Source organism: Populus alba, chromosome 8 (assembly GCF_005239225.2).
Source record: "Populus alba chromosome 8, ASM523922v2, whole genome shotgun sequence".
NCBI lineage: Eukaryota > Viridiplantae > Streptophyta > Magnoliopsida > Malpighiales > Salicaceae > Populus > Populus alba.
In genome coordinates, this window is record NC_133291.1 from 11,336,873 (window position 1) to 11,363,591 (window position 26,719).

Below are 26,719 nucleotides of genomic sequence, written 5' to 3' on the forward strand. Positions count from 1 at the left end.
ACTTCAAATGACACTAGTATCATTTTTTAAAAGGATATTAGGGTACCGGGTTAATAACTAAAAAAAATATAATCTTAGTAAATTTGAAAGCTAAAATTGTAGATATTTTTTTTCTGTTGGATGGTTGTGATTCGCTTTTTTTAAATACAATTTATGTTTAGAATTGTATTTATATGTATTTTAAAAATATTTTTGATTAAAAATAAATATTAAATAAATATTTTTATTTTTAATATTTCTAAATTAGGTTAAAGTGTTATATCAAAAATAAAAACTATTTTTAAAAAATACCATCAAATACACTGCTACACCTTAACACTTGCTAATCAATCGGCCACTTTTCAAACTCAAAACATTTCCGACCAAACCATGCGATATAATTGCATTTCCTTGGCGGACTTTCCCAGCAACCAAACACGACATTACTTCCATGACACAACATCCCAAGATTCTCTTCCATCCTAAATTTACAGACATTTGAAAAAACCAAAAACCTCTTTACCTCTTAAAACTAACATTCCATGAAATCACCTTAAAAAACCCAAAGATCCACATTTAAAATCCAACCACCCCGGAATGGACTTCGTTGAATTGGAGGCGATCGAGGGCCTACGTTGGTCGTGGAACGCATGGCCAACTACCAAGAACCAAGTTTCTTCCCTTGTAATCCCACTTAGCATCATGTGCACTCCACTGATGCAATCAACTGAGCTTCCGATTCTGACTTATGACCCTCTAATCTGCACTCGCTGTGCTGCCGTTTTGAACCCTTATGCTCGTGTAGATTATCAGTCTCGCATTTGGGTTTGTCCTTTCTGCTACAACAGGAATCCTTTCCCTATTTCTTATTCAGGTATCGGCGAAACCAATCTTCCTGCTGAACTTTTTCCTACTTACAATACTGTAGAATACAAAATTGACAAGGTTGATTCTAAATTTCGGTCTAATTTGCATTTGGGTTACGGTTGGTCTAATGGGTTTTCTTCGTCTAATGTGTCATTGTCGTCTATGATGTCCGCGGGGACTCCGAGGAGCATTGGTGGTGCTGGTGCTGGTGGGGAGGTCAGGGGATTTGTGGGGCCTGTACCGGTGTTTGTGTTTGTAGTGGATGCTTGTATGATCGAGGAGGAGTTGAGGGCAGTGAAGAACGAGTTGTTGTTGGTTGTTGAGCAGTTGCCGGAGAATGCCTTGGTTGGGTTAATTACTTTCGATGCAATGGTTAGGGTTTATGATTTGGGGTTTTCTGACTGCTCTAGGGTTGTTGTGTTTCATGGAGGACGTGAGGTTTCGTCAGAGCAGGTACTTGGATTAAACATTCAATTGTAGAATTACTTGAGTGTTTATTAAATTGTCGATTCTAATCTTTTGAAGCCTAGACATTAGTTTCCATGTGCAATTGTATGTTTTAGTGGGTCTTGTGCATATTTATTGGATGCTTCAAAAATGTTAATTTTTATTAAGTGTGCATTAATTGGGAAGGACTTAAATTTTTTATGACAAAAGGATTACTGTTTTCTGAAATGACTGATAAAAATTTCTGATTAGGAAAGCCAAACTAAGCAGCAGTTTGCTGTTGTGATTTGTGTAGTCTCTTGTGCTGGAGGTTTTATGTTTTAATTAGATGGCTCAAGCTTTATGCTTTTCAGGGACATGCTTGCATTGCTTGAAAGCTGAATGGGATTTGATCATACTGCTTGATCCATACTTGCCTCTAGCACTGTTCGTTCACTTCACCTCTATAGCTTGATCCACACTAGCCATTTTTCCTAGATACCAGATAAGTGGAGTATCATTGTTTTGCATCTATACCACAAATCATCAAAAAACAATTTTGATATGCGCGTGCGTGTGGTTAAATAAAAAAATTCCGTGTTTACTTAAAATCACTGTTTTTCTTTCACCTTGGAACCTGCAGACCCAACAATTTCTGGGTATATACAGCGCCAAGCAGCAGCAGCAGCAACTTGGGAAGAGTCCAGTTATCCAAAAGCTGGGATTTTTGCTACCTGTATCTGAATGTGAGTTCAATATCACCACTGCAATTGAAGAAATCTGTTCTTTAGCTGTAGTCATGCCAGGACATCGCCCTCAAAGGTGCACAGGAGCTGCAATATCAGTTGCACTTGGACTTCTTGAAGGATGCTCAGTGAATACAGGCTCTCGGATCATGATTTTCACATCTGGACCTGCAACTTTGGGGCCAGGGATTGTTGTGGACTCAGATCTTAGCAATGCCATCAGAACTCATGGAGATCTCATTAATGGTCATGCATCATACTATTCAAAATCCTGTAGCTTCTACAATCAGCTTTCACAGAGATTATCTGATGCATCTGTTGTCCTAGATCTTTTTGCTTGTTCTCTTGATCAAGTAGGTGCAGCAGAATTAAAAGGCCCAGTTGAGAGCTCTGGTGGGTTCATGATGTTAGGGGAGTTGTTTGAGTCTGATCAATTCAGAAAGTGCTTGCGGCAAATTTTTAGTCAAGACGAAGAGGGGAATTTGAAGATGTATTTTGATGTAACAATTGAAGTGGTGACAACTAAAGATGTAAAAATCTGTGGAGCGCTTGGACCATGCGTTTCTCTTCGGAAAAAGAACAGTTTAGTCAGTGACCGGGAGACTGGGGAGGGTGGCACGTATAAGTGGAAGCTTGGTACACTAACTAATAGAACATGCATAGCTTTTTTCTTTGAATTATGTGATGAACAGAGAGCTGAACCTGGGTCTGCGTTTTTAGTACAGTTTATAACACGCTACAGACATGGGAACATGGGAGTCCGGAAAAGGGTTACGACGGCTGCAAGAAGATGGGTTGAAAACAAGTCCCCAGAAATCACTGCTGGTTTTGATCAGGAAACAGCAGCTTCAGTAATGGCCAGACTAGCCATTTACCGAGCAGAGAGATGTTTTGCTCGAGATGTTATAAGATGGCTGGATGACGACCTTATTTGCTTTGCTTCCAAGTTTGGAGACTATATCCAGGAAGATCCGTCCTCCTTCCGCTTGTCATCAAACTTTTCTCTGTACCCTCAGTTCATGTATTACTTGAGGAGGTCCCAGTTCATAGATGTTTTCAACTGTACCCCTGATGAAACTGCATTCTTCCGCCTGATGCTGAACCGTGAAGGGGTAGTGGGTTCCCTTATCATGATACAACCTACACTTTTTCAATACTCTTTTGATGGGCCTCCTGTTCCTGTGCTCCTAGATGTTCGCTCCATTTTTGCCGACGTTATTTTGCTCTTTGATTCCTACTTCCATGTGGTGATTCATTATGGGTCCAAGATTGCTCAGTGGAAAAAGCTTGGTTACCACAAAGATCCAAACCATGAGAATCTGAGAAAGCTTTTGGAAGCTCCTGAAATTGATGCACAGCAAGTGATGGTGGAACGAGTTCCGGCACCCAAGCTAATAAAGTGCGATCAACACAGTAGTCAAGCTAGGTTTCTTCTAGCCAAGTTGAATCCATCCGTGACTCAGAATTCAACATACACAGAGGGGTCAGAAATCATACTTACCGATGATTTGAGCTTGCAAGATTTTATAGATCATTTGCAGGCCCTGGCTGTGAAGGGTTAACAAAGAGTAGCGTCGTGTAGTTTTTCCCACGTTTCTGTTTCTTCCACTAAACTACATTACGAGATTGAGAGTTCTTTGTACATAAATTTATCCGAGTCGAGGGTTTTGTTTCTATTTAGAAATAGAAGCACCTTGTATTGGGTACAATGAATATTATTTGTTTGTGCTTTGCAAGCAGAGCTACTTGCACTCTCTTGCTGGCTTTGTTCAATTTTCATTGTGTTTTAGTGGATGTTCGATAGGTTTTGAAGATTTTACATGTTGTCATCCTGTTTTCTTCCTTTGTTACACCATATTGTCTCTCGAGATTTTTCCACGTAGGATGACAAGAACCAGAAGAAATCATACTTCCAGCAAAGTGCACATGTTTTTTCAATTTGATGAATTTGTTACTCAATAGTACAAGTATAATTTTTACCATATGATTTATTATTACCAGCTTTAATTTCATTCATGTAAGACGGGCCGCCCTTCCTACCAAATATTATTATTTTTTATTTAGATAAATTATACCCAGTCTGTTGACATTGGGAATATTGATATTTATTTGAATGAGTGGGTTTGGAGTGTAGTTATTATGTTGAAGAGCACAGGTTTTAAAACCGGTTTGGTCACGTGTTTTGACTGGATTATTGGATTATTCAGTTCATTTTTAATTATTTTTTTATAAAATAAAATGATGTTTTTTTATTAAACAATAAATAATTAATGGGTTTCAATTGGGTCTTTTGACCTAATCAACTTATATCATTTTTTTTCTAAACTCAGTTTGGTTTTAATTCTAATGGAGTTGAGTTTTAAAATTATTTTGGAATCATTTGATTCATTGCCTCCCCTCTAACTGTCAATAATAAATTATTAAAAAAAATCTAAAAAATAATAATGTCTATTTTTCTCTTGATCTTTTAATTATTTTTTTTTGTTTTTAATTAAAATTTTTTGATATTTTTAATCATTTTGGTGTCTCAATATCAAAAATATTTTTTTAAAAATAAAAAAAATTATTTTAATACATTTTTTAAAAAATAATTATTAATACAATAACAAACAGTATTTTGTGCATTTTAGATCATTATTTTCTTATTATTATTATTATGGCACCATTGGTGCGCCAAAATCTACTCATCACCATCATCATGGTCTATAATGCAGCCATGATGGCTGGTGTACTTGTCATACATGCCATAAGCAAGCAGCATCAAACGTCTCTGGAATAGGGATGTGAATTGTGATGAGATATTTTTGAGTTTTCTGAAGGGAGTAGAAAATGAAAATGTATTTTTATTTTTTATAAGGTGCGCACGATGTTGATTCAATTTTATTTTTTTTTAAATAATTTTTTTATATTTTTAATCATTTGATATTATTAAGATTTTTCTTTTATGTTTCGACAGGGAAGCAACCGGCCGTCAATTACGTGTCGAACCAGCATTGATGCTCTCCTAAATCATTTTTAAACAAACAGCCGTAGCATGTGTAAATTAAAGAAACCACTCCCAGTCTCACATCCTTGATCTTCTTGATTGATCACTCCATCATCTCATCTCTTTCGATATCAACACAACCGCCAATCACCCCTTCCCTGCGTTCACCCTCACCCAAATCAAACCGCTCACTCTCTTTTTTTGTTTTCTTTCTATATAGTAAATAAATAGAGTAAAATAAATACAAACGCATTCTTTCTGGTGCGTGGGTGGGTGGATGAGGTTGTAGAATTATAGAAATTAGTAAGCGAAGGACACGGACGGAGGAGGAGATGTGATGTGATACGGTGATGAGAGATGGCGAGGGACGGGTACGTGGTGCCGGCGGACCCTCTGGCGGTGACTGCCGTCAAGAAGAAGGCGCAGCCTGCCAGGAGTTGGATTCTCGTCGACGCTACCGGACAAGGAACCATTCTCGATGCGGACAAACACGCTATCATGAATCGCGTTCAGATTCACGCCCGCGATCTCCGAATTTTAGACCCTCTCTTGTCTTATCCCTCCACCATTCTCGGTCGTGAGGGGGCCATCGTTTTGAACTTGGAGGTTTCTTCTTTTTTAGATTTTGATTCTTTTTTCTAATTGTTTCTTTATTTTTTTGTTGCGCTTATTTGCTTGTTTTGAATGGTTGCAGCATATCAAGGCAATTATTACTTCCGAGGAGGTTTGTGGCTTCTGTTTTCTTTCTTTTTCCATGCCTTTTTTTTTAAAAAAAAAAAATTGAGATTTTGAAATTAAATTTTTTGATAGCTGAATGAGTGAATATTGTTCTTTGGTAGTGATCAATTGAATTTGAATTGATAATCCCCCTCCTTTGGAGAAAATAAAAGTCTCAAAGAAATCATGCTTATAGCTTTGATTATTTCGTTTTAAAACTGGAATAGGTATTGCTTCGAGACCCTTTGGATGAAAATGTTATTCCTGTTGTCGAGGAACTTCAAAGGCGATTGCCTCCTTCAAGTGTATTTCGTCAAGGTCAAGGAGATGGGAAAGAATACCCTGGTGGACAGCAGGATGTTGAAGCTGGCGAAGAGGATGGTATGCCTCATTGATTTATTCATTCTTGCATTGATATTTAAGATTAGAGGTTTTTTTTTCTGCTGGTACTGCAAATATGTTTGCCTCGCATCATGGTTGGTTCATCTAGAAAACTCTTGCTTGTTGAGTGATCTGGGTTGTACAATACAGAGTCTCCATTTGAATTCCGTGCCTTGGAGGTAGCCCTCGAAGCCATTTGTAGTTTTCTAGCTGCACGTACAACAGAGCTAGAGACTGCTGCTTATCCTGCTTTAGATGAGCTCACCTCCAAAGTAAGTGTTTGTTTTTTCCCTTGTAATTAGTATTCTTTTATTATTTAATAATCTCCTCCTTTTACCTCTGTTGATTATTTTTCCTTAGAGAGGGAAATCTGCCTGCCACATCCTGGTTAAGGAATTGGATAAAAAACTTGCAACAGATAATGTAAAATCACAAAAAAATATTGTTTGGGAGATAGATAACTATGGTGACTATTGCACGATTGTGTGTTTACTGGTTAACACTATTTGTTTTCAATGGTGCTGTATCTCTTTTTCTGACTGCTGTGGTGGTTTTTCCACCATTTCGATTATGGTAGTGTGGCATAGTTGCTGTTAACTGCTTCTTGACACCTTGTAGGAATGCAATAGCGTTGTGTGATGCATATTTGATCTGGTTGGAAGAACATCTTTGAGATTTTGACTTCATAGATTTGTACTTGTGTTCTTAGGCGTAGCCCTTAGGAATTGTATTGGAAGATTGATCTTCTTCCTGAATTTAACTGTGGGTGTTTTATTTAGTTAAGTTGGTGAGTTTTACTATTTATTTTGTTAAAATGTTTTGTTGAGTTTCGTTTATTTTTCCGATTGCTACTATCAATGATGTTGCTCCTTTTATCCTTTTATAAAGCTGGCTGGGTGAAATTTTGACAAACACCCCCCTAAACAAATTAAGGGTTGACAAGGTTTTGGAGGATCCCAATGTATGGTGATAAAGAGATGGTGGATATTTGCTTTTTTCTCTTTATGGTGTCATCTTATCTTTCAATTTTTCCATTTCTTATACTTGGTATTTCATTGAGTTGATTTTGAGCTTCCGGTAGTTGGGATTTTGTTTATCACTGTTAGTGGTGTTATCTTTTATGTGCTCCTTCCAGTTTAAAATTTATTTTGTAATTGTGTGCATATACTGTGCATTCAACAACTTGAACTCAATAAATTACTGAATAAACAGAACCCTGCGTGTTCTAATTCCATTGCTCTTGAGGTTTTTCTTTCTTCGTTCAAGGCAAAATTTAGGCTGGATAAAGTTAATTTTACCTTAAATGCAGAACCCTGCATGCATTGTTTGTCACTATTTTGACTCTCTCCTTTCCCCTTTATAAATGGGCAGATTAGTAGCCGAAATTTGGATAGAGTTCGTAAATTGAAGAGTGCAATGACGAGGCTGACTGCTCGGGTACAAAAGGTAAGTGTATAACATTGGTGGTGTTTGCAAAATATTTCAGTATAAAATACTTAACATTTTAGCATCTTTAGTCATTTCATATGTTCAGGAGACTGAAATATTTGAATGTAATAAATGAGAATAGGACCTTGTGTTGCTTTAGATCATAATACTTGGGAACGATTCAGTGCCCTCTGATGTTGCAATCTTCTAGGCCAATTGTACTGGATTCAGTCTTCTGTCACAGAAAATGTTGACTGACAGTTTAGCAGATACACTCCAACAACTTGCATTTTTGGATAATAGCAGTTTCAACTGATTCATATACAGTGTAATGTTCTTTGCAAGAAGTACATGTAGCTAAGGATGTCGCTCATTCAGGGATTATGTAAATCTACATCCAGCTGGGAGGTTCTTGGCCCAAGAAATCTGCTATATAACAAATAAGTTAGGTCTTAGTTTGTGAATTTGCTGAAGGGACTGGAAAAAAACTTTCCTGGCCGAACATTAACAAAAAATAACATGCTTAACTGTCCCCTTAAATTGCAAATGTGATAGGTAATGATATTCTCATCAATTTATTGCAGGTGCGAGATGAACTTGAGCAGTTACTGGATGATGATGATGATATGGCTGACCTTTACCTATCAAGAAAGCTGGCTGGTGCATCTTCACCAGTAAGTGTCTCTGGTGGTGCAAATTGGTTTCCTGCTTCCCCAACAATAGGTTCAAAAATTTCTAGAGCAAGTAGAGCAAGTGTGGCAACAATTCGTGGAGACGAGAATGATGTTGAGGAGCTTGAAATGTTATTAGAGGTAGAGTTTCCGACGTGTTTTACCTTTCATTTTAGATGCTTATTTTAATTTTAATTGGGACAAAGGGCCTATTCTTGAAAATGGATGAATTTTTGCAGGCTTACTTTATGCAAATTGATAGCTCATTGAACAAATTGACAACGGTATGTGCTTTTTATTTACTTTTCCTTTTTTTACCACAAAAGGCACACACATTATGGCCAGAATCACAAGGCTATTTCCATCGTTTTTAATTGCATTTTGAAATATGCAGTTGCGAGAGTACATTGATGACACAGAGGATTACATTAATATTCAGGTAGGCAATGTTAAATTGAAAACTAAAGGTTGTTTTCTTGTTTATGCATGTTTTCTTAAATTAATTTCATGCATCCTTTTTCTGCAGCTTGACAATCATCGAAATCAGCTGATTCAGGTGCTTACGAATTTCTCTTTGTGAATTGTATCGGGACCCATTCACTCACAAGCAAGCACACGCAACACACATATGGATTGTCTATGTGTTTTGACCTGCTGTTCATGTCGTGTCTTTTCACTTTTTTCTGCAGTTAGAGCTCTTTCTGAGTTCAGGGACTGTTTGTTTATCCATATATTCCTTGGTGGCTGGAATATTTGGCATGAACATCCCATATACATGGAATGACAATCATGGCTACATGTTTAAATGGGTAGGCAGAATACTTTTAGCTCCTGGTTATAAATTGCTTTTATTTGGTGAATCATGTTTTTTTTTTTTTTTGGTATTGCCCAGGTGGTAATTGTCACAGGTGTGTTCTGTGCGTCTTTGTTCATAGTTCTAATGACATACGCTCGCCACAAGGGTTTGGTTGGATCTTGAACGGTCCCATCTTCTCTATGGGAATGTCTTGAGATTCTGTACAGAGGGTCGAGTTTCTATCTACCTCCCTCTTCACTCCCATATGCATCCCTGTTGAGACCGAGATTTGGTTCAGCCCGCAGACCATGGCAAATTCTTATTATTTGTCAAATCCTGGATCAAAGGCATCCGAAGCGGAAATTGTAAAACCGCATTCAGATTTTTTAGATATGCGTTTTAATTATTTTTTGCCCATGATAGTGAATCTTAATTTTTTTTAAATTGCATACAGTATTTTACTTGTTAAGATGTAATCATTGCCATAATTTTACATATCTACTCTACATGACTTGATATTTTTATATGATTGACATGAAGCATTATAGAGTAGGGGAATTTGAATTTGTAAGAAGTTTTTTGGGTGATATATCGCCTCACATCAGTGTGGGTGTTTAACTTCTTGTTTGGAAATATATAAAAAAAAAAAATTATGTTTTTAATATTAACGTATTAAAATAAAACCATTAGAAAAAATATATAAAAAATTAATTTAAAGCTCCATTTATTTTTTTTGTTGGAAAATGTTTTTGGAAAAAGTTAAATTTTTTTAACTTAAATTTTTTTTTGTTTTTTAAATTGTTACAAAATATATTATTTTAATATATTTAAAAAAATACTTAAAAAATCAATCACTATTAAGATAGCTCTAAATTTCTTTCTAAATCTAATTTTTTTACCTAAATGCCTCCGTTTCCATTCAATCAAACTTGGCCTCTGTACGTAGGAGATTTGCTAATGTTAGATATTTACCAAAATTAACGTCTAGGAAGGGATCTGAATCAGTTTAGGGGGTTAATTAGCGTTTCCTAGCAGATTTGGCAACTTAATCTGTAGCTAATTAAGTTCGCTTTCCTGCTTGCAAAATTAACGATACATATATTTGGTGTTTCTTGCTGGATCGAATTTAATTAATATCAGCGATCACAGCTTCGATCGATCTCCCAAGGAAACCGTGTTGGTGATTCCCTTAATTTAGAGCTTGTATGAATATTGATGAATCACCTAGAAAAGAAAAATAAATTCATTCTAATAAGTTATTCCTAATTGATTATTTCCTTTTGAGTTAATTATCGTCTAGTCCTTATAGTTTATCAAAATAAATTAATTAATAAAAAAGCTAATGATTAGTACTCTCCTTAAACATATTATAATGCGTTTATTAAACTTCACTCATTGCTGAATTGTGTTAAAAAAAATAAAAATCATGATATTTATTGAATTAATATAGTGAATAATTATTATTTTGTATGACAATGTTCTTAAGTGCTTACAATAAATTAAAAAAAAAAAACATATGAATTGATTAGGAGCATCATTATTTTTTAACAACAACGTCACTAAGGCACCCTGGATCCTTAATTAAAACTTATAGTATAAAAAAAGTTAAATATTATTTATTTATTACTATTTATGTTTTTTAAAATAAAGAAAAAATAACATAAAAAACAAGTTATATATATATATATATATATATATATATATATATATATATATATATATATATATCGTTTCCCAAACCATGAAAAATCAATAATTACTTTGTGTAAACTATATATTACGAAGATCGATTAAGTTACAAGTAATTATAACTTCTTGTTTATTATAAAGTCGGACAGAGGAAAACTAATTAGCTCTCTATCTGTTTATGATCTCTCTAAAACTGGACAGGATGAATCTAGAAATATACAGAGTCATAAAACTAATAGCAACACTACGCCGGCACCTACTCGTGCATGGCCCATGCGCCAGAAATACAACGAGAAAGGATCATCGGAAGTGATATCATACAGTGCTTCTGCGATCATTTCCTCTGGCAAATCAATCAAGGTGCATCAAGATCCCACAGAGAACTAACTTGTCCAGATAGCGGCGTCTATTTCATGTTTCTTAAGGCAACACAGTAGCACTGCCAGCTGAGCTGAAAATATCTGACACGTCACAGAGCCTTGTTATGGCCAGGAAAGTTGGAGCATCAAAATATGGGTATTGCGTTGCCAAATGCTGCCCGGTAAAGCCAGCTTGCCAGGGGAGATAGGAATGACATGGAGAGGTACAAGGACCGGAGGAAAATCACAGTTCACAGGTAGCTGGCTAGCTCAATGACAACACTGAGCCCACCACCATGGCTGGAGCATCTTAACTTCTGGTGACCATTTTCGATAATCATCATCTTTGTTTGTTTATTTGTGTAATAGAAATCCAATGTTGATGTGACACCTTTTGTACGTAAATATGAAAAAGAAAACGATGGCCACTAGTGGGAGTTAGAAACCAATGTGGATTTCTCGTTATCTCAGAGGCGGACTGTTGATAAGTACTGGTGAACAATGTTTGAAATTAGTGGTTACCTTTGAAGAACTAGTATCTATAGTCCCTTCTATAAGGATACCTTTTTTTTTCTTTTTTTATTTCGAAAGAGTTTGATCATGTTCTCTCTACAAAACCTATCGGTATTAATTTCTTTTGCCATTTATGCACCCCAAATTTACACATATCAATAAGCAATGGACTGTTAAATAGTTTGAATCTGGAAATCCATCCTCGAGGTTTTAGTTTATGTTTTTGCCTAGTCTTGGAATCCAAGATATTTTGAAATAAAATTAATGTATTAGATAATTGAATGATTTCTTAGTTAAAGTATTTAATTCATTTTTCATGTTTAATGCATCTTGTAACTTGATATTAAAAATTTAGAGAATTGATAATTAATACCAGATGATATTTAATAAATTAAGTGATTAGTAACTTATATATATAAAAGATTTTTTTGACGTGAAGACTTTCTATAATAAACTCGTTTTATAGCTTTTACGAGGAGAAGAGGTTAAGGTATAATTTTATTTCTGTGATATTTTGAGTTATATTCTATTCAAAATAATAAATATTGAATCAATATAAAATATTAAAAAACTCTTGTGAAATTCAAAAAAATAAAAATATTAATAAATGTTGAGTTCAAGTGCATTAAAAAAACAAAAAACAAAAATCAACCACCCAGTAAATTAAGCTGAGGATGCGATCCAGAGCTCGAACTCGTGAAAGCGCTGGGTGCACTCCATGCCTGCACCATTTTATTGGGATAAATCATTTTATCTATTTTATTTTGGATAAATCATTTTTAATTGACAGTACTACTAAAGGAGAGCCCTATGGCCCCTATCCTCCCAGGATGCCAAGTAAATACGTTTCTCTTGAAATCCTGTTTATTCCATTAAACACAGTCTGTTTAAAAAGGAAAAAAAGAAAAATAGTTGCCATAATCACTCACAGTCACATCGACGACGCCGTACCATAGGTGAAAGCCCACGTTAGTACTTTCGAATCCAATAACCAGTTGGTCTGTCATTGTCATGGTACCTTATATTGTATACTACCTTTGAATTTCGATCACAACACTCGCGTGAGATACACGTGCACGGAACCAAGACTCCAAGGCACGGCTGGATAATTAATAAGTAATCAACCCTTTACTTACACTACACTATGTCTGCACCGAAGGAAAAAAAAGAAGAAAGAAAAAAACTACACGACATATGCACAGGCCACAGCGCAGCGCGTAGCAGCAGCACCAGCCACCTGCGAGCTGCACCCAAACGGTGAAACAAAAAAAGCATGACAAACACACGTGAGGTTGTGATCTCGTGGTTGAAGGGATTTGTTTCTTTCTTTTATATCAGGGTTCAAGCTCCATTTATATATGTCTGTTATCCCTACGGTGCCTTACATGTTTACTGGGCTTGTAGGATATTCAGTGAACCCAGGAATTAATTGTGGTGTGTGCAAGCTGGCCCGGACACCCCGGGTTATATAAAAAAAAAAAAAAGCATGACAAACAGAAGCACCCTACACACAACTCTACGCGCGCGTGCATACATATATAGACTGGAGGAATAATTCCACGTCACAGGGACATAGCTAAATAATATCATTAAAACGAGGTCATGAAGTTCAGAGAAAACATTAATTATAAATATATCAGTTATGTGTCCATAATAAAATTGACTTTGATAAATGATAAAGTTGACTATGAGATCAATATATATATATATAAAATACCAGACATTCAAGAATAAAGGTGACAATAGGCCTTCCATCGAAGTCGAATAACCGATTAATATTATTATTATTAATGGGAATTAATTGAGGAGATGATATTATTATCCCTTTCTCTTAATACATTCTTTACTTAAAAAGGAGTTTTTTTCTCCTTTTATTTTAATTTTTTTTTTTTGGGTTAACTTGTTTTTTTTTTTTTTTTTTTCATTTTTTAATTTTATTTTATTCACATTTTATTTACAAGTTTATTTCGAATCAGATTATAAAAATCATTTTTTGTTTGTTTTCTATTATGTTATCCCGGTTTTGTTACTTGATTCATAAGTTTGATGAGTTAGTCTGGACCGACTTGGGATATTTTTTTTGTATCTCCTGTTTAATTGATTTTTTTTTTAATTTTATTTTTTAATATTGAGTTGATTAGAAATTCAACTTTATATTTTTTTTTTTAATTTGATTTCTTTGAAGTATCCTAACCACATAATTCGAGTTATTAGTTTGGTAAGTTAACTTAAACTGATTCGAGTTATTTTTTTAATTGAATTTTTTTGTAATTTCATTATTTAAAATTGAGCTGATTAAAAATTAAGTTTTATAATTTATTTTTTATAGGGTTATCCTAGTCTTACGATCTAGATCGTGGATTTAGTAAATTAACTTAGATTGATTTAAGTTGGTATAATATATTGTTATTTTAATGTTTTAAAAAAACATCATTTTAAATTTTTTTTAATCAAATTATATTTTTAACAGCCATACATATTATTTTTTGACTAAAATTAGCATAGCTATATTAGATCAACTTTCAAATATTTTACTTTTTTTCTAAAAAAAATTATGTTAGTAATATCTTAGATATTATTTGAAATTAAAAATATTAATCTGACCCGTAATATTACTAAAGACAATAGTCAAACATAAACATAAAACACCAAGCTTCTTACAAAAAGGTTGGTTTTTTTTCTCCATGAAAAAGTTAAATATTTGAGTAGAATCCATTAGCAAATCGGACTTTAAGGCACATTCTCCAACTCCAAATAGAACTGCACCAAGCCAGCCTGGACAAGGGAAGTAAATTGAGAATTTTAAAACTAAATTAAGGATTTAATTGGGATAAAAAAGTGTATTTGGAAACTCAATCTAAAATTACTATATAGTTGAGGGACTTGTTCGAGGTTTGGCCAAAATAGTTTAGTTGCTTCTTTTAAAAAAACAGGCATCGTTAATAGCTCACCGTAGAAGTTTTGTTTTGTAGGGAGGAGTTTCTGTGAATGTATTCGAAAACATTGAGAGCCTCGAACAAATCACATCATACCAAAGCCATAGCCATTGTCCAAATCGAACAAGACCCACTTCCAATCAATTCCTCCAGAATCTCACTCTCTTCATTCTTTTGTTTTTATTAATAATATCCCCCTCTTTAATTCCTTTTTCTCGCCCACCAAACACAAAGCCACCACCAAAACGAAATCTTTGAAATCGTTAATCACCAACCAACCCAACCCCTACTGTTTCTTCACCGATTCTTGCTTGTGATTGTCGTGGTTTTTTTCTTGGAAAAGAATAAAGAGGTTTCGTGATTTGTGGGGTCTTGATTACATGCACCATGTGGGGCACGTGAAACAAAGGAGAGTGTTAGTGTCACAGTGAGAGAGCCAAAAGGCAGGTGGTGGTGTTCGCGAAGATGATGTTAGGCCAGGTGGTGAAGGTTCAAAAAGAGAGGATAGCGGCATGCATGACTTGTCCTCTTTGCAACAAGCTCTTTCGAGAAGCCACTACTATCTCTGAGTGCCTCCATACTTGTGAGTCTCTCTCTCGCTTTTTATATGCGTGTTTATCTTGTGGTATTCCATTTTTTTTTTGTTTCCTGATTTGGGCCTTTAATTGTTAGTTCACGTAATTCGTGTATCATCTTTTAATGCTTGAAGTTGAGCATGGCTTATATATTGTTTTGGTTATTTTGTGATATGCAGAGTATTAGTGTAAATGAAATGCGATTTTATGATCTTGGTATTTCTTTATTTTGTTTCTTGGTCTATTTTTGCTGAATGGATTGGGAGTTTTATTTTGAAATAAAGGAAAACATTGAAATTTGATTGGCAAATTTAGCTTCCTTATTTTGCGTAGGAGCAATGTAAATGATGTGAACCTGCAAGCTTTATAGTAATTCATCAACCATAAAGTCATCATTTTGTTAATGTTCATATATATGTAAATGTTTCAATGTTTGTTGCCATAAAGGTAAACTTATAACTTGGGGTTGTTGGAAGCTTTTGCGCTCTTCAAGTTCGTCAAAATTGCCATGTCCTTGCTTAGTTCGTGCTGTCAAATGAGAACAGTAATGTGTTTGGGGATGATGAATAAAGGTTTAGATTTTGTATTTTCCTTTAGAAATAGATTTCTTTTTTAGTATTCTATCATTTAATCAGTACGTTTTAAGTGATGTCTTGCCTAGATGATACATACATCTCTCATCGAGTATATCTAATGCCTGCTTCTTCTTCTTTTTAATTTTTTAAAATAGTTTGCAGAAAATGCATATACATGAAGTTAACTGATGAGGAGTTGGATAGTTGTCCAGTTTGTGATATTAAATTAGGTTGTTCTCCACATGAGAAGCTCAGGTATTTGATAATCTCATTTTCTTATAAATTATTCAGTTTATGCCACAGCAATTTTGTATGATACATCTTTTGCATGCCATGGAAAAGCAATATATATGTAGCGGTTTCTTATATAAATGGACTATAGTGTCACACATATCTAGGACGTGTGCAAATGCTGTTCGAGTATTATCCATGCAGTGCAAGTGAAATTGTCTTAGGGTGTCAGCATGAATGAGAAATGAGGGTGAAATGATTTTCTAGACACTCCTCTGCCTTTTGAGACTGTAGAACCAATCCTTGAGTGAACTGATTAATGTTCTTGGGAAAAAGGTATCAAATTGCCAAGTCAATTTATTAGATATTTATACCACACAGAAAGCATATGCTTCAAACAGTAGACATGCATTGTGGCACTTGAAAATCAATTATCGTGTTGCTTATACCTGAGCAACATCCCTGCCCTGCAGCTCATGTGGGATGCATGCATGCATGATTTAGTTATTTGGAAACTCTGATATGGCATCTTGCAAATATTATGATCGAACATTTGCCTCAATCTGTTTATATGCCAGAAAAATTAAAAGTCCATTTTCAAGGTACTCATAATGTTTGGAAGACAAACCAAAATTGAGAAAGTGGACATGGATTTAACTACAGCTGCAGAATCTTGAGCTTGTTTTAACTTGCTTTCATTATGTTAATCCACAGGGCAGACCACAGCTTGCAAGATTTAAGGGCCAGAATCTTCCCTTCCAAAAGAAAAAAGGCCAGGGAACCTGCAACAGTTTCCTCAGTCCCAGAAGATGTGCCCTCAGTCCCAGAAGCTTTGTTGGCAGTCCCAGAAGCTGTGCCAGTCCAAGAATCTGAGCATTCGGTTCCATTGATAGGCAGAAGAAAGGAGAGATCTCTCTCTTCATTGGTAGTCAGCACGCCTAAGATATCTGTCAAGTCTGTTCTGACAGGAAAAAGATCAAAATCTGTAGCTAGAAAACGAGAATCTCCCATTCCTGTTGAGGAACAGATTAAGAAAGAGGACGATTACTATGAGAGTTTAAGCTCTCCCGAGACTCTTAGAAAAATTGCACAAACTAAAAGGCAGGTAGAAGTGTTTAAGCTTGAAGCTTTCTTGCCACTACCTTTTTCCTCTTTTTGGTCTTTTGAAAATGATCTGCTTTTCCTTTGATGCATAGTAATTTCCTGTGATTATTTTTTCACGGTGTAGAATTCTTCTACTGCTGAGTCATCCAAACAACAGAAGCCTAATAAATTAGATGTAGAGAATGATGTTAAACCATGTAAAGAGAAAATTGATTTGTGGAAACCCTTAAATTTCTTGGTTGAAGCTGCAACCAAAACAAAGTCTAATAAGTCAGACTTACAGGAAATTATTGTCCAAATAAAGAAGCTTGATGCCCAGGAGGAAGAAGCTCAAGCACTCAAAACCAGCATTAAGGAGCATGGTGATAAATCAAAAGTTATCGGTGAAGAATCTAACTCAACTTCATCACCTTCAGGTTCAGTGAAACCTAGAAGGCTGCAAACCATGCGACGAAAAAGAGAGGGGTTTAATATCCCAGCACGGGCTGCTGTTGATGCAAACAGTAAATGTGATAGAAGATTTAGTCCAATTTGGTTGTCATTAGTTGCTTCTGATGAGCAGTGAGTTATTGTTTCTTTAACATTACTGAAGATTTATTGATGATTGAAGTCAAGTATACAATGACATGTTGTTAAATATAGTTTCTCTTTGGCATAATTTCAGGGAAGGAATTGCGCCCTTGCCACAGATATCTTCTTGCTACTTGAGGGTTAAGTGAGTTTCATTATCCTCACTATCTGGCTTATAATCATAATGTTGGTTTGCTTGTCAGTTTCCTTATTGATCATGAGTTTTGATATATATATATAGACTCCTGGTTAAACTGTGTTTTATAGCACCATTCTTCAGTTTTGTAAGAAATTCCATGGTTTGCTATATGTGAAATCGTAATTGAATTTTGGTACGCTAAGCTTTGTAGTTATATTTTGATATTGTATCTTATCCAACGTTTTCTATGCTACTTTGATTTCCCACGTAGAATTTCCCTTAGCTTCTGTTGTTAGCTTGATATGCTGTTGTTCTCCATTATAATAGTATGATGTCTATTTCCATTTACACGTTTTGGTTTCAATGAATATGTGCTCCAGATATTCTGCAGGAAAAAAAAAAAAAAAACTAAATCACAGCCTAGAAGTATAACTATATTATGCTGTGCGCCAAAAAAAAAGATAGTCATGGGAAATCACACATCACTCTGGTGGACCTTATTTTACAATCCTGGGCACGTTATAGAGCTAGAGCTAACTTTACAGCCTGTTTGGAATTGTTGTCAATTGCATTTGGAAATGCAAAAGGCATTAATATGGTGCCTTTTCAACCCAGCCGCATTTCCAAACTCACACTTGGTATATGATGAGATTACCTGTTTGAAGTAGCGAGATTGATTAACTAGATTTAGGTGAACTGGCTCCTAACTGATCAGATAAAATATATGCTTAAACATAGTTCTATCATTTTGGAATCTGTGATCTTTCAACATATTATTAACCTCTAATACAAATCACTCCATCACCATGAATATAATAGCTAACATACAATTCTATTGTCCTTCAGGACTCGCATGAATTGTGAGGGTGTATCTATGTACTCGCATGAATTGTGAGGGTGTATCTATGTTTGCTTTTTAAAATACGCAAATTATGATTTATCTGAGAAATGAACTTGATACTTGCCTCTTTCTCTCATAAAAACGTTAGAAAAATAATTATCTACATTTTTAAGCCTACTCTTATCTCACTATATTTATGACTCTTGTGCTCTTTCATTGCCATTCCATTCTTTTCTGTGAAGAATATAAGATTGAAGGAATGATATTGAAAGTCCAGGAGCAAACATTCTTTTCAAATATCGGCAACACCGGAAACCCTGTTTTTCAAAATCCTGAATGTTAGAAAGCCTCAGAAAATACGGTGTTTCCCTGCATTGCTTTGATGGGCAGTTGCAGATACAATATTGTCTAAAATATTGTCTGTGAAGTTTTGCATGCTTAGCCATGTTTAAGTTTCTGATTGCACACTGGTGGTCGCATTAAAATAGTGGCACATAGAATTAAAAAAAAAAATGATGGTGTTGTCCCGTGAAAGAGAAGATCATGAAGCATTTTAATTGGATACACGAATTCTGCACACCACATATGATGTTGATTTTCTTTTTCTAGGCCAGAATTTCATTTAGAATATTAATAATGAATATCCAGAAGAATCTTTGCCTTTGAAGTTATGTTACTTCTAAGAGCAGCTTTATGGGGGGATTCAATACCAAGAACTTTTATTTTGAAACAAATATACCAAGAACAATTTTGGAGCTTTCTTTTAATTGTTCATACTGTTATGAAGAAATATCGTCACTGGAGTCTGGAGATGTTCTTTATTCATTTAACCCATCTATAAATTTTGTTGATTAGTTTTTGCAATTTCGTTGTAGGGATGGTAGTTTGCCTGTTTCACATATAAAGAAGTATCTTGTTCAGAAGCTGGGTCTTGTTTGTGAGGCTGAGGTAACTTCATCCTCTCTTTTTTCCCTCTAGCATGTTAATGAGTTTGTGCATGTTAAATAGTTTTATTTCCTCCATTCCCTCTTCTTTTCCTGTTGGTAGTGAAAGTGGACAGTATTTATTTCTTATCATTAACATTCGAAGATTTCTTTCGTTTAAACTTGAATGTCCAAATTACCCTGTGGTTCTTTCGAGTCATCTTCAACAACGTATGGCAGGGAAAAGGCTTGCTGCTCTCTTGGTTTCTGATATTGCAATAAACCCTATTTTATACGGCCCTCCTTAACAAGACCTGCGACAGTTTTTGTTTTGATAGAAGTGTTTACCATCTTTTTAAAAGATAAAATGCGGGTGAAGTGTGTTCCAAAAATTATTTGGAAAGTACAGGCTATGAAATTGAGGAAATTTTAAAACACCGTGCGTAATGTTCAAATTTTCATAGGTGGAGATCTTATTGCTTGGTCAGCCGGTGGCTTCAACGTTGCAGCTGCATAACTTGGTAGACTGGTGGTCGCAGACAGCTTCAGCTTCTGAAAGAATTCAGACAACCGTAGGCAGTTCAGCTAAAGATTTTGTAATGGTTCTCTCATATGGTCGTAAAGTCAGCCTCCAAAAACATCTTGCTACGGCGGCAGAATTCCATCTCTTGCAACAGTGATCTTGGTCCAGGTGGTCGGAAACAAGAGCCTTTTTTTATATCTATTTTTCTTGTAATCAAAGAATATTAGACACGGTAGAAACTATAGAAGTTATAAACGGATATAGATTGTTTATGATTATCTAATTTGTATTCACGGGTTAAATTTAAAAACAGCCTAACTAGGACTCATGCTTCTGGCGAAACAAGTTGGGTTGGCCTTAGAAACATTGGGCAATGGCAATCATGGGCTAGATTGGTGAATTGGTCGTCATTTTACACGGGACGTATTAGGTTAATGCTGAATAGCGAAGATCCCAAAAAACCTTGGAAATCCCAGGATGTGCATGTCTGGTCAGCCTTGAACATTAAAATGCTGTTTGGTAGTGTGGCTGTTGGTGAGGTTTTTACCTGCAGCCACACATTTTAATATTTGATAACTAAGCAAAATCAGTTTTGGGTTCATATTATTTTTGCTGACCAGTCGTAGGAATTGAGAAGCAGCATTTTGCTGCTTCTCGTGGGTATTAACAAGTGAACAGTGGGGCCATGCTCCACTGTCACCATGTTTTTTTTTTAAAAAAAAATGTATGAAAAGTTTATTTATTTATTTAAAACCGGTGGGCAAAGTTTATTTTTTTCCCCTAAAAAACCAGTTCAGTTAATTGTAAACAATATTTTTTTTTGTTTTTTTTTTAAATTAGTTTAAGGTGAATTAAATTTACTCATATTGTAATCTCAATTTTATTCATGATAATATTTTACATAATTTTATTACATGCTCAAAAAATCATGAAAACTGTAGTTTTTGTCGAATAACTTTTGTATGTAATGAAATTGTAATTTTTTTAAAAAAAATTGTGTTTTACTCGAAAAATTAGTATTTAATATTATTTAATAACACTACATAAATTAGAAAGATATCGCATGATGACGTAGCATTTATGGAATTTGATCGCAATTTCAATAATAAATATATCACAATCTTTATTATTTAATAACACTACATAAATTTAAAAAATCAGTTTTTGTTATTGCACGCTTAAGAAACCATGAAAAATATAGTCCTTGTTTGATATATTTCGTATGTAATGACATTACATATATTTTAATCTAATAATAAAAAAAATTTGATATTAATATTATTTATTTCATGATGTAATAACAGTAGTTAAATCTACAATATTTAAATTAAAAATAATTAATATTAGTGTGTGTGTGTGTATTAATTATTTTATAACCTCAATTTGAAAAGTATTTTTTTAATCAAACACATTAAACTACTTTTTGTTTAACCTCAATTTCAACCACAGTTTTAATCAAACATATATTTTTTTCAAACCAACCTCAACTAAAAGTACTTTTTATAAAACAACTTTTTTAAAACCATAACCACAATAGCAACCGCAATACCAAACATACCCTAACAAAAGCTAAACCATGGGAAGATTTCTCTATAGCTTTATATGTAGATTATTGTGGATTCATAGGTTTTTTTTTTGTTTTTTTTTGTTTTAGCTTAATAGTCTTTAAAAGATTTCCTAGAGTTACTAAAATTTAAAACTTTCATCAAGGGTTTTCTTGGTTTTTTATAATTTTTATAACAATAAAAATATTTTAAACTTTGATTAGGTTTTTTTAAATTTATATACTGTACAATGACTTGTTTAGCCCTAGAAAAGATAAAAAAATAAGCTATGTCTTTGGGGGTATTTTGATATTTTCATATGGGTATTTTATGAAATTAAGAAGATCATAGGGGTGTTTTGATATTTTCACTTTTTATTTTTTAATTACAAAGTTGTCGGCGCATGTGACGCCTTCCGATGGTCAAATTTGGTCATCCATCATCTTGCTAAATGTGTAACCGTGCCCTCTTCCATATAGTGTGGCCCATGTAGGCCTATAATGGTTAAATTGCCGCCGATGATCGATTTTTTTTTGTTTTTTCTTTCTTCTCTTTCCTGACAATTAAAGTACACAATTGTTCTCTTTGTTTGTTGTTTTTCAATTTCAATCCTCATTCTTTCAATTTCTTATTTCATCATTTTTTTTATAGAAGTTTTGTTCTTTTTTTTTTTAATTTTTTCCTTCATTTATAATTTCATATATGTTTTGTTTTTCATTTCAGTCCTCATTTTTTTAATTTTAATTTTAATTTTATTTTTATTATAGTTTTAGTCCTCCTAAATATGTTCCTATTTTGGTTGGTATTTCAGAATCCTCTTTATTTTAATTTCTTATTTTTTCCCTTAGTTTTTTTCAAAGTTCTTATAGTTTTTTAATTTTACTTTTCAAATCAAATTAATGGTTTTTTTCAATAGTAATAATATTTTTTTAAAAAAATTTTTAATAATAATAGTAGCTAATATTAATTGTGATTGTAATAGCAATAGTAGTAATAGTAGTAGTAGTACTAGTAGTAGTAATTATAATTATAGTGGCGGTTATAATAATTAATTATAACAATAGTATAAACAGTAATAATAAAAGCAATGATAATAACATTGATAATAATAATAATGATAGTGGTCACGAAAATAATATTAATAACAATTATGATATTACTTATTGATAAAAGTAGTAATGGTGGTAGCTCCAATGATAGTGATAATATTAATAATGATAATAATAATAATAATGATAATACTAATTGTTATAATAATAATAGTGATAATTCATCATTCAATGTTATATTAGCTGAGAATTGAGTTTTCTTGCTTTTTTAAGGATGATATTTTTAATCTAATATCCCGTATCCCGTCAAGTCATAATCCATAAGCACACTGCAGGACCTTTATTATACAGTCAATCCACCAGTATCCCCCATACATTGAGGATAAGAGATTTATTTGTGTACACACACACACATATATGATATATATCATCTTCATGGGATCGGATAAATGACCACTTTTCCGACAGCTCTGCTGGTTTCAAGATAGGAAAATGCCTCCGCAGTTTGAGAAAATGGGAAGGGACCCTTGGGATCTAGCACCGGCTTCACCTTTCCACTCTCCAGGTAGGGCTTCAGTTTGTCCAAGACAGAGCCATTAGAAGTGAGCACGAATATCAAAGCCGGGGGAGTTACAGGACCAACTATTGTTACAACGCTTCCATCTTCTTTCACTGCCTTGACTGCCCTGTCACACTGCCCTGTTTTTTGTTTTGAATATTGAACGCCAACCATTAGTGTCATGGTGGTTTAGAATAAATCTTAAGCATTAGCAGTTTAGCATACACCCAGTCATAAAACTCGCATATGCCCGAGTACAAAACGGTAATGTTTAACAAACAGAACGCACTACAGTTCATTCATGTAAATCGCAAGTATAGAAGAAGTGCAGCAAGAAAGAAGTTAGAAGTCAATAATGGATCTAGAATCATACCAACTGCATCATATACTACATCAAACTTCTCAGGCAGGTCCTCAAAGTTTTCCTTGGTGTAATCAATGGCCAAATCTGCTCCTAAGCTTTTCAGCAACTCCAATTTTGATGTGCTAGAGGTGGCTGCTACTGTAGATGCACCAAAAACATGCTTTGCTAGCTGTCTCAAAACGAAAAGAAAACATCAAGGAAGAAACCCAACTTGGAAAATCAAAGGGCGGACAGAAGATGATAAAAATTTCTCTATATAGAACTAGAAAGGCTACCTGAATTATTTGGGTACCAACTCCACCAGCACCTCCTAAAACAAGGATAGATTTGCCGGCAGAGAACCCGGTTCTTTCAAGACCTTCATGAGCGGTTTCAATGACAAGGGGCAGGCTGGCTGCTTCAGCAAAACTCAGATTTTTGGGCTTAAGAGCCAATAGATTCTCTTCAACAGCAGTGTACTCGGCTAAAGAGCCAAATCGTTTGGGTTGGTCCAAAGCTTTCTCATTGATGTCTCCGTATACTTCATCTCCTACCTTCAGCCTTTTAACTTGGCTTCCAACTTTAACCACCACACCAGCCACATCGTAGCCCGGAACAGTCTGCAAATTCAGAGACAAAAACAAAATCAGAAGTCCTTGAAAGAAGTACTGTCTCATGTTCAATCTGCGAAACTATCTCAATAATTCACTATCCCTGGACCATTTAAAATTCTTCAAAACATGTAGAGAAAGAAAGCGCTGGGAACCCCATCAAACATGGCTAGCTATCATCTTCGAGTCCTCGTTTGTGCGAGGACTTGAAAGTCAGAGGCCATGCATGGCAATCTTATAACAAAAGCCAAAGATGTAGAACTAAGATTGCAATATCAGAGGAGTTCTCCTTACCGGCACAGGAGAGTCACTGGCTTTGAACATGCCAAGCATCCTTTTAGCATCAACTGGATTAATGGATGCAGCAACAACCTTGATCAGAACCTGATCTTCTTTCACTTGAGGAACTGTAACGTTCGAGTCTAATTTTAAGACATCGGAAACGTTCCCATATTCACCATAGACCCAAGCCTTCATTTTAGACGGAATGGAAGTACTCGATGGGATCTCCATGGTTACTGAGGAATGTGGATTCTACTCTCAAAATGGCCTTGGGAGTGTTTGGAAGTCTATAAAACTACTACGGTAATAACCATGGTAGAGAATTACTGGTGAGGTTTTAGTTTTGTTATTTAAAGTTATTTGTTAGACTTTTACCTCTCCTAATATTATTGATAATGATTTTTAAAAAAAAGTATTAATATGGTTATTAATTTTAAAATTTGTGAAATTAATTGAAATATATTCAAATAATCATATTAATAAAAAAAAAAAAACTATTGCAGTGATATTATTTTTTTAGAAATATATTAAAATAATATTTTTTATTTTAAAAAAAATTATTTAAAATACTTAAAAAATTAATTTAAATAAATACTAATTGTATTTTAATATATTTGATATATAATTATTTTAATAATTTAATATAATTTATTTAATTTAAAAATAACCCAAATAAATCTTAATCAATTCAATATTAAATGATAAAATTAAAAAAAAATTAATTAAAAAATTTAAAAATCAATTTAAATTACTTGGATAAAGTTGTCAAACTCATAATACGAGTGATAAAATTGTAATATTATATTTAAAAACAAATAAAAAAACATGCATTTAAAAAAAAACTAAAGAAAAAATCAAATGAAAAAAATATTATTACAATGAATAATATTTTATAAAGTTTTCATATTTTTATAAAATATATAAAAATAATGTTTTTACAAGAGAAATTGTATTTTAGAAAAAAAAATAAAGCATGAAAAATAAGTATTTATAAAATAAATTAATATTTTATTTTTGATTTTTGATTTTTGATTTTTGATTTTTTGATTTTTAACTTTGATGCCCTTGCCAATTATAATTTATAAACCATTGAAATGAATGGTGAGTTTTTTTGTGGTAGGAACTAATGATGAGATTTCGGGTAGGTAAACGTCAAGATGCATAGAGACTGTTTTTAAGTTCAAGTTCAAGGCTCCGGTTTGGTTGTTGTCAACCCTGCTCTCTCTTTAGCGTGATCACATGCCATGTGGGGTCTGTTTCTTTCTATATTTTAAAAGTATTTTAAAAAAAAATTAATTTTTTTTTATTTTTTATTAATTTTAGATTAATATATTTTTCGTTTTTTAAAATTATTTTAATATATTAATATTAAAAATAATTTTTTTAAAAATAAAAAATATCATTAACATATATTTTAACACAAAAAATTATTTAAAACACAACAAGATAAACACTGCCCAAAACAAAAAAAAAAAAACTCCTGTAACTTGTAAAAGATGTTTTGGCATTATATTTATCCACCATCTCCTACCGGCTAAGAAATTCAACAGGATAAATGTCTGTTTTGCGCGGCAGGTGAAATTTCTTTGTGGTTGAAAATAAATAAAAAATATCTAAATATTATCAATATATTTTTTTAATAAAAAATAATAATTATACAGCATTGATTCTGATTCAATATAATTTAGTCAATTTTATGAATCTAAAACAATCTAAATTATTTATAAAATTAAATTTATTCAGATAAATTTAGATTAACTTATGAACTCCTAATTAAATTTTAAAAATAACTGAATTAAAAAGAAAATCCAAAGCAAAATTTAAAAGGACAAAACACTGCAAAGAAATGACAGCTATTTTTAAAGTAAATTTTAATAATTGATCAATGATCCAATTTTCAACATCTGATTGATCGCTGGGAGGTGTCTTTCGTAGCTGCATCACGCTGACGCTTGCATGGTGTCATTTCCCAGTTTCCTCATCTTGAGGAGGACAGAAGTGAGCCTTGAATGACGATGATTTAACATCAGCATAATACACAGTGATTACTTTTCAAAGTTACTAAAATATATGTTAATGATATTTTTTTATTTTTAAAAAATTATTTTTAACATCAACACATCAAAACAATTCAAAAAATACATACCAAACTCAATTTTAATAAAAAAAAAAATTAAAATTTCAACAAACACAAGTTCAAACTCCCTACCAAACGGTTACTTAACCCCACTGTAAATGCTTCCAGCCAGAGGTATGGTTACGCGTTCTATATAAATATAACTATTTTCTCATTTATTTCGCATGGCCTTGCGTCTTCGATTTGATGTGTCAAAGATTTCCTACCATGTATAATTAT

General features: G+C 33.6%; 4 protein-coding genes across 4 annotated transcripts; 3 read left to right on the forward strand and 1 right to left on the reverse strand.

Annotated features, from left to right (window-relative positions):
* Positions 1-322: 322 nt before the first annotated feature.
* On the forward strand, positions 323-3,837 carry LOC118056790 (protein transport protein SEC23 G). The gene is made up of 2 exons (XM_035069141.2): positions 323-1,299; positions 1,916-3,837. Exons 1-2 carry the CDS (start codon positions 577-579, stop codon positions 3,578-3,580), a joined length of 2,388 nt encoding a protein of 795 aa, XP_034925032.1. The 5' UTR covers positions 323-576; the 3' UTR covers positions 3,581-3,837.
* Positions 3,838-5,009: 1,172 nt separating this feature from the next.
* On the forward strand, positions 5,010-9,523 carry LOC118056796 (magnesium transporter MRS2-2). The gene is made up of 11 exons (XM_035069153.2): positions 5,010-5,610; positions 5,699-5,728; positions 5,949-6,102; positions 6,253-6,374; positions 7,474-7,548; positions 8,115-8,342; positions 8,441-8,485; positions 8,596-8,640; positions 8,728-8,757; positions 8,891-9,010; positions 9,094-9,523. The coding sequence occupies exons 1-11, from the start codon at positions 5,362-5,364 to the stop codon at positions 9,178-9,180; spliced, it is 1,185 nt and encodes a 394-aa protein (XP_034925044.1). The 5' UTR covers positions 5,010-5,361; the 3' UTR covers positions 9,181-9,523.
* A 5,001-nt stretch (positions 9,524-14,524) lies between these two features.
* LOC118056805 (E3 ubiquitin protein ligase DRIP2) lies at positions 14,525-20,266 on the forward strand. The gene is made up of 7 exons (XM_035069164.2): positions 14,525-15,077; positions 15,800-15,899; positions 16,590-16,980; positions 17,263-17,540; positions 17,644-17,694; positions 19,405-19,477; positions 19,917-20,266. Exons 1-7 carry the CDS (start codon positions 14,960-14,962, stop codon positions 20,130-20,132), a joined length of 1,227 nt encoding a protein of 408 aa, XP_034925055.1. The 5' UTR covers positions 14,525-14,959; the 3' UTR covers positions 20,133-20,266.
* A 2,616-nt stretch (positions 20,267-22,882) lies between these two features.
* On the reverse strand, positions 22,883-24,676 carry LOC118056812 (2-methylene-furan-3-one reductase). Its single transcript, XM_035069176.2, has 4 exons — positions 24,376-24,676; positions 23,767-24,090; positions 23,501-23,660; positions 22,883-23,267 (listed from the first exon to the last, which is right to left on the reverse strand). Exons 1-4 carry the CDS (start codon positions 24,592-24,594, stop codon positions 23,002-23,004), a joined length of 969 nt encoding a protein of 322 aa, XP_034925067.1. The 5' UTR covers positions 24,595-24,676; the 3' UTR covers positions 22,883-23,001.
* Positions 24,677-26,719: the final 2,043 nt, after the last annotated feature.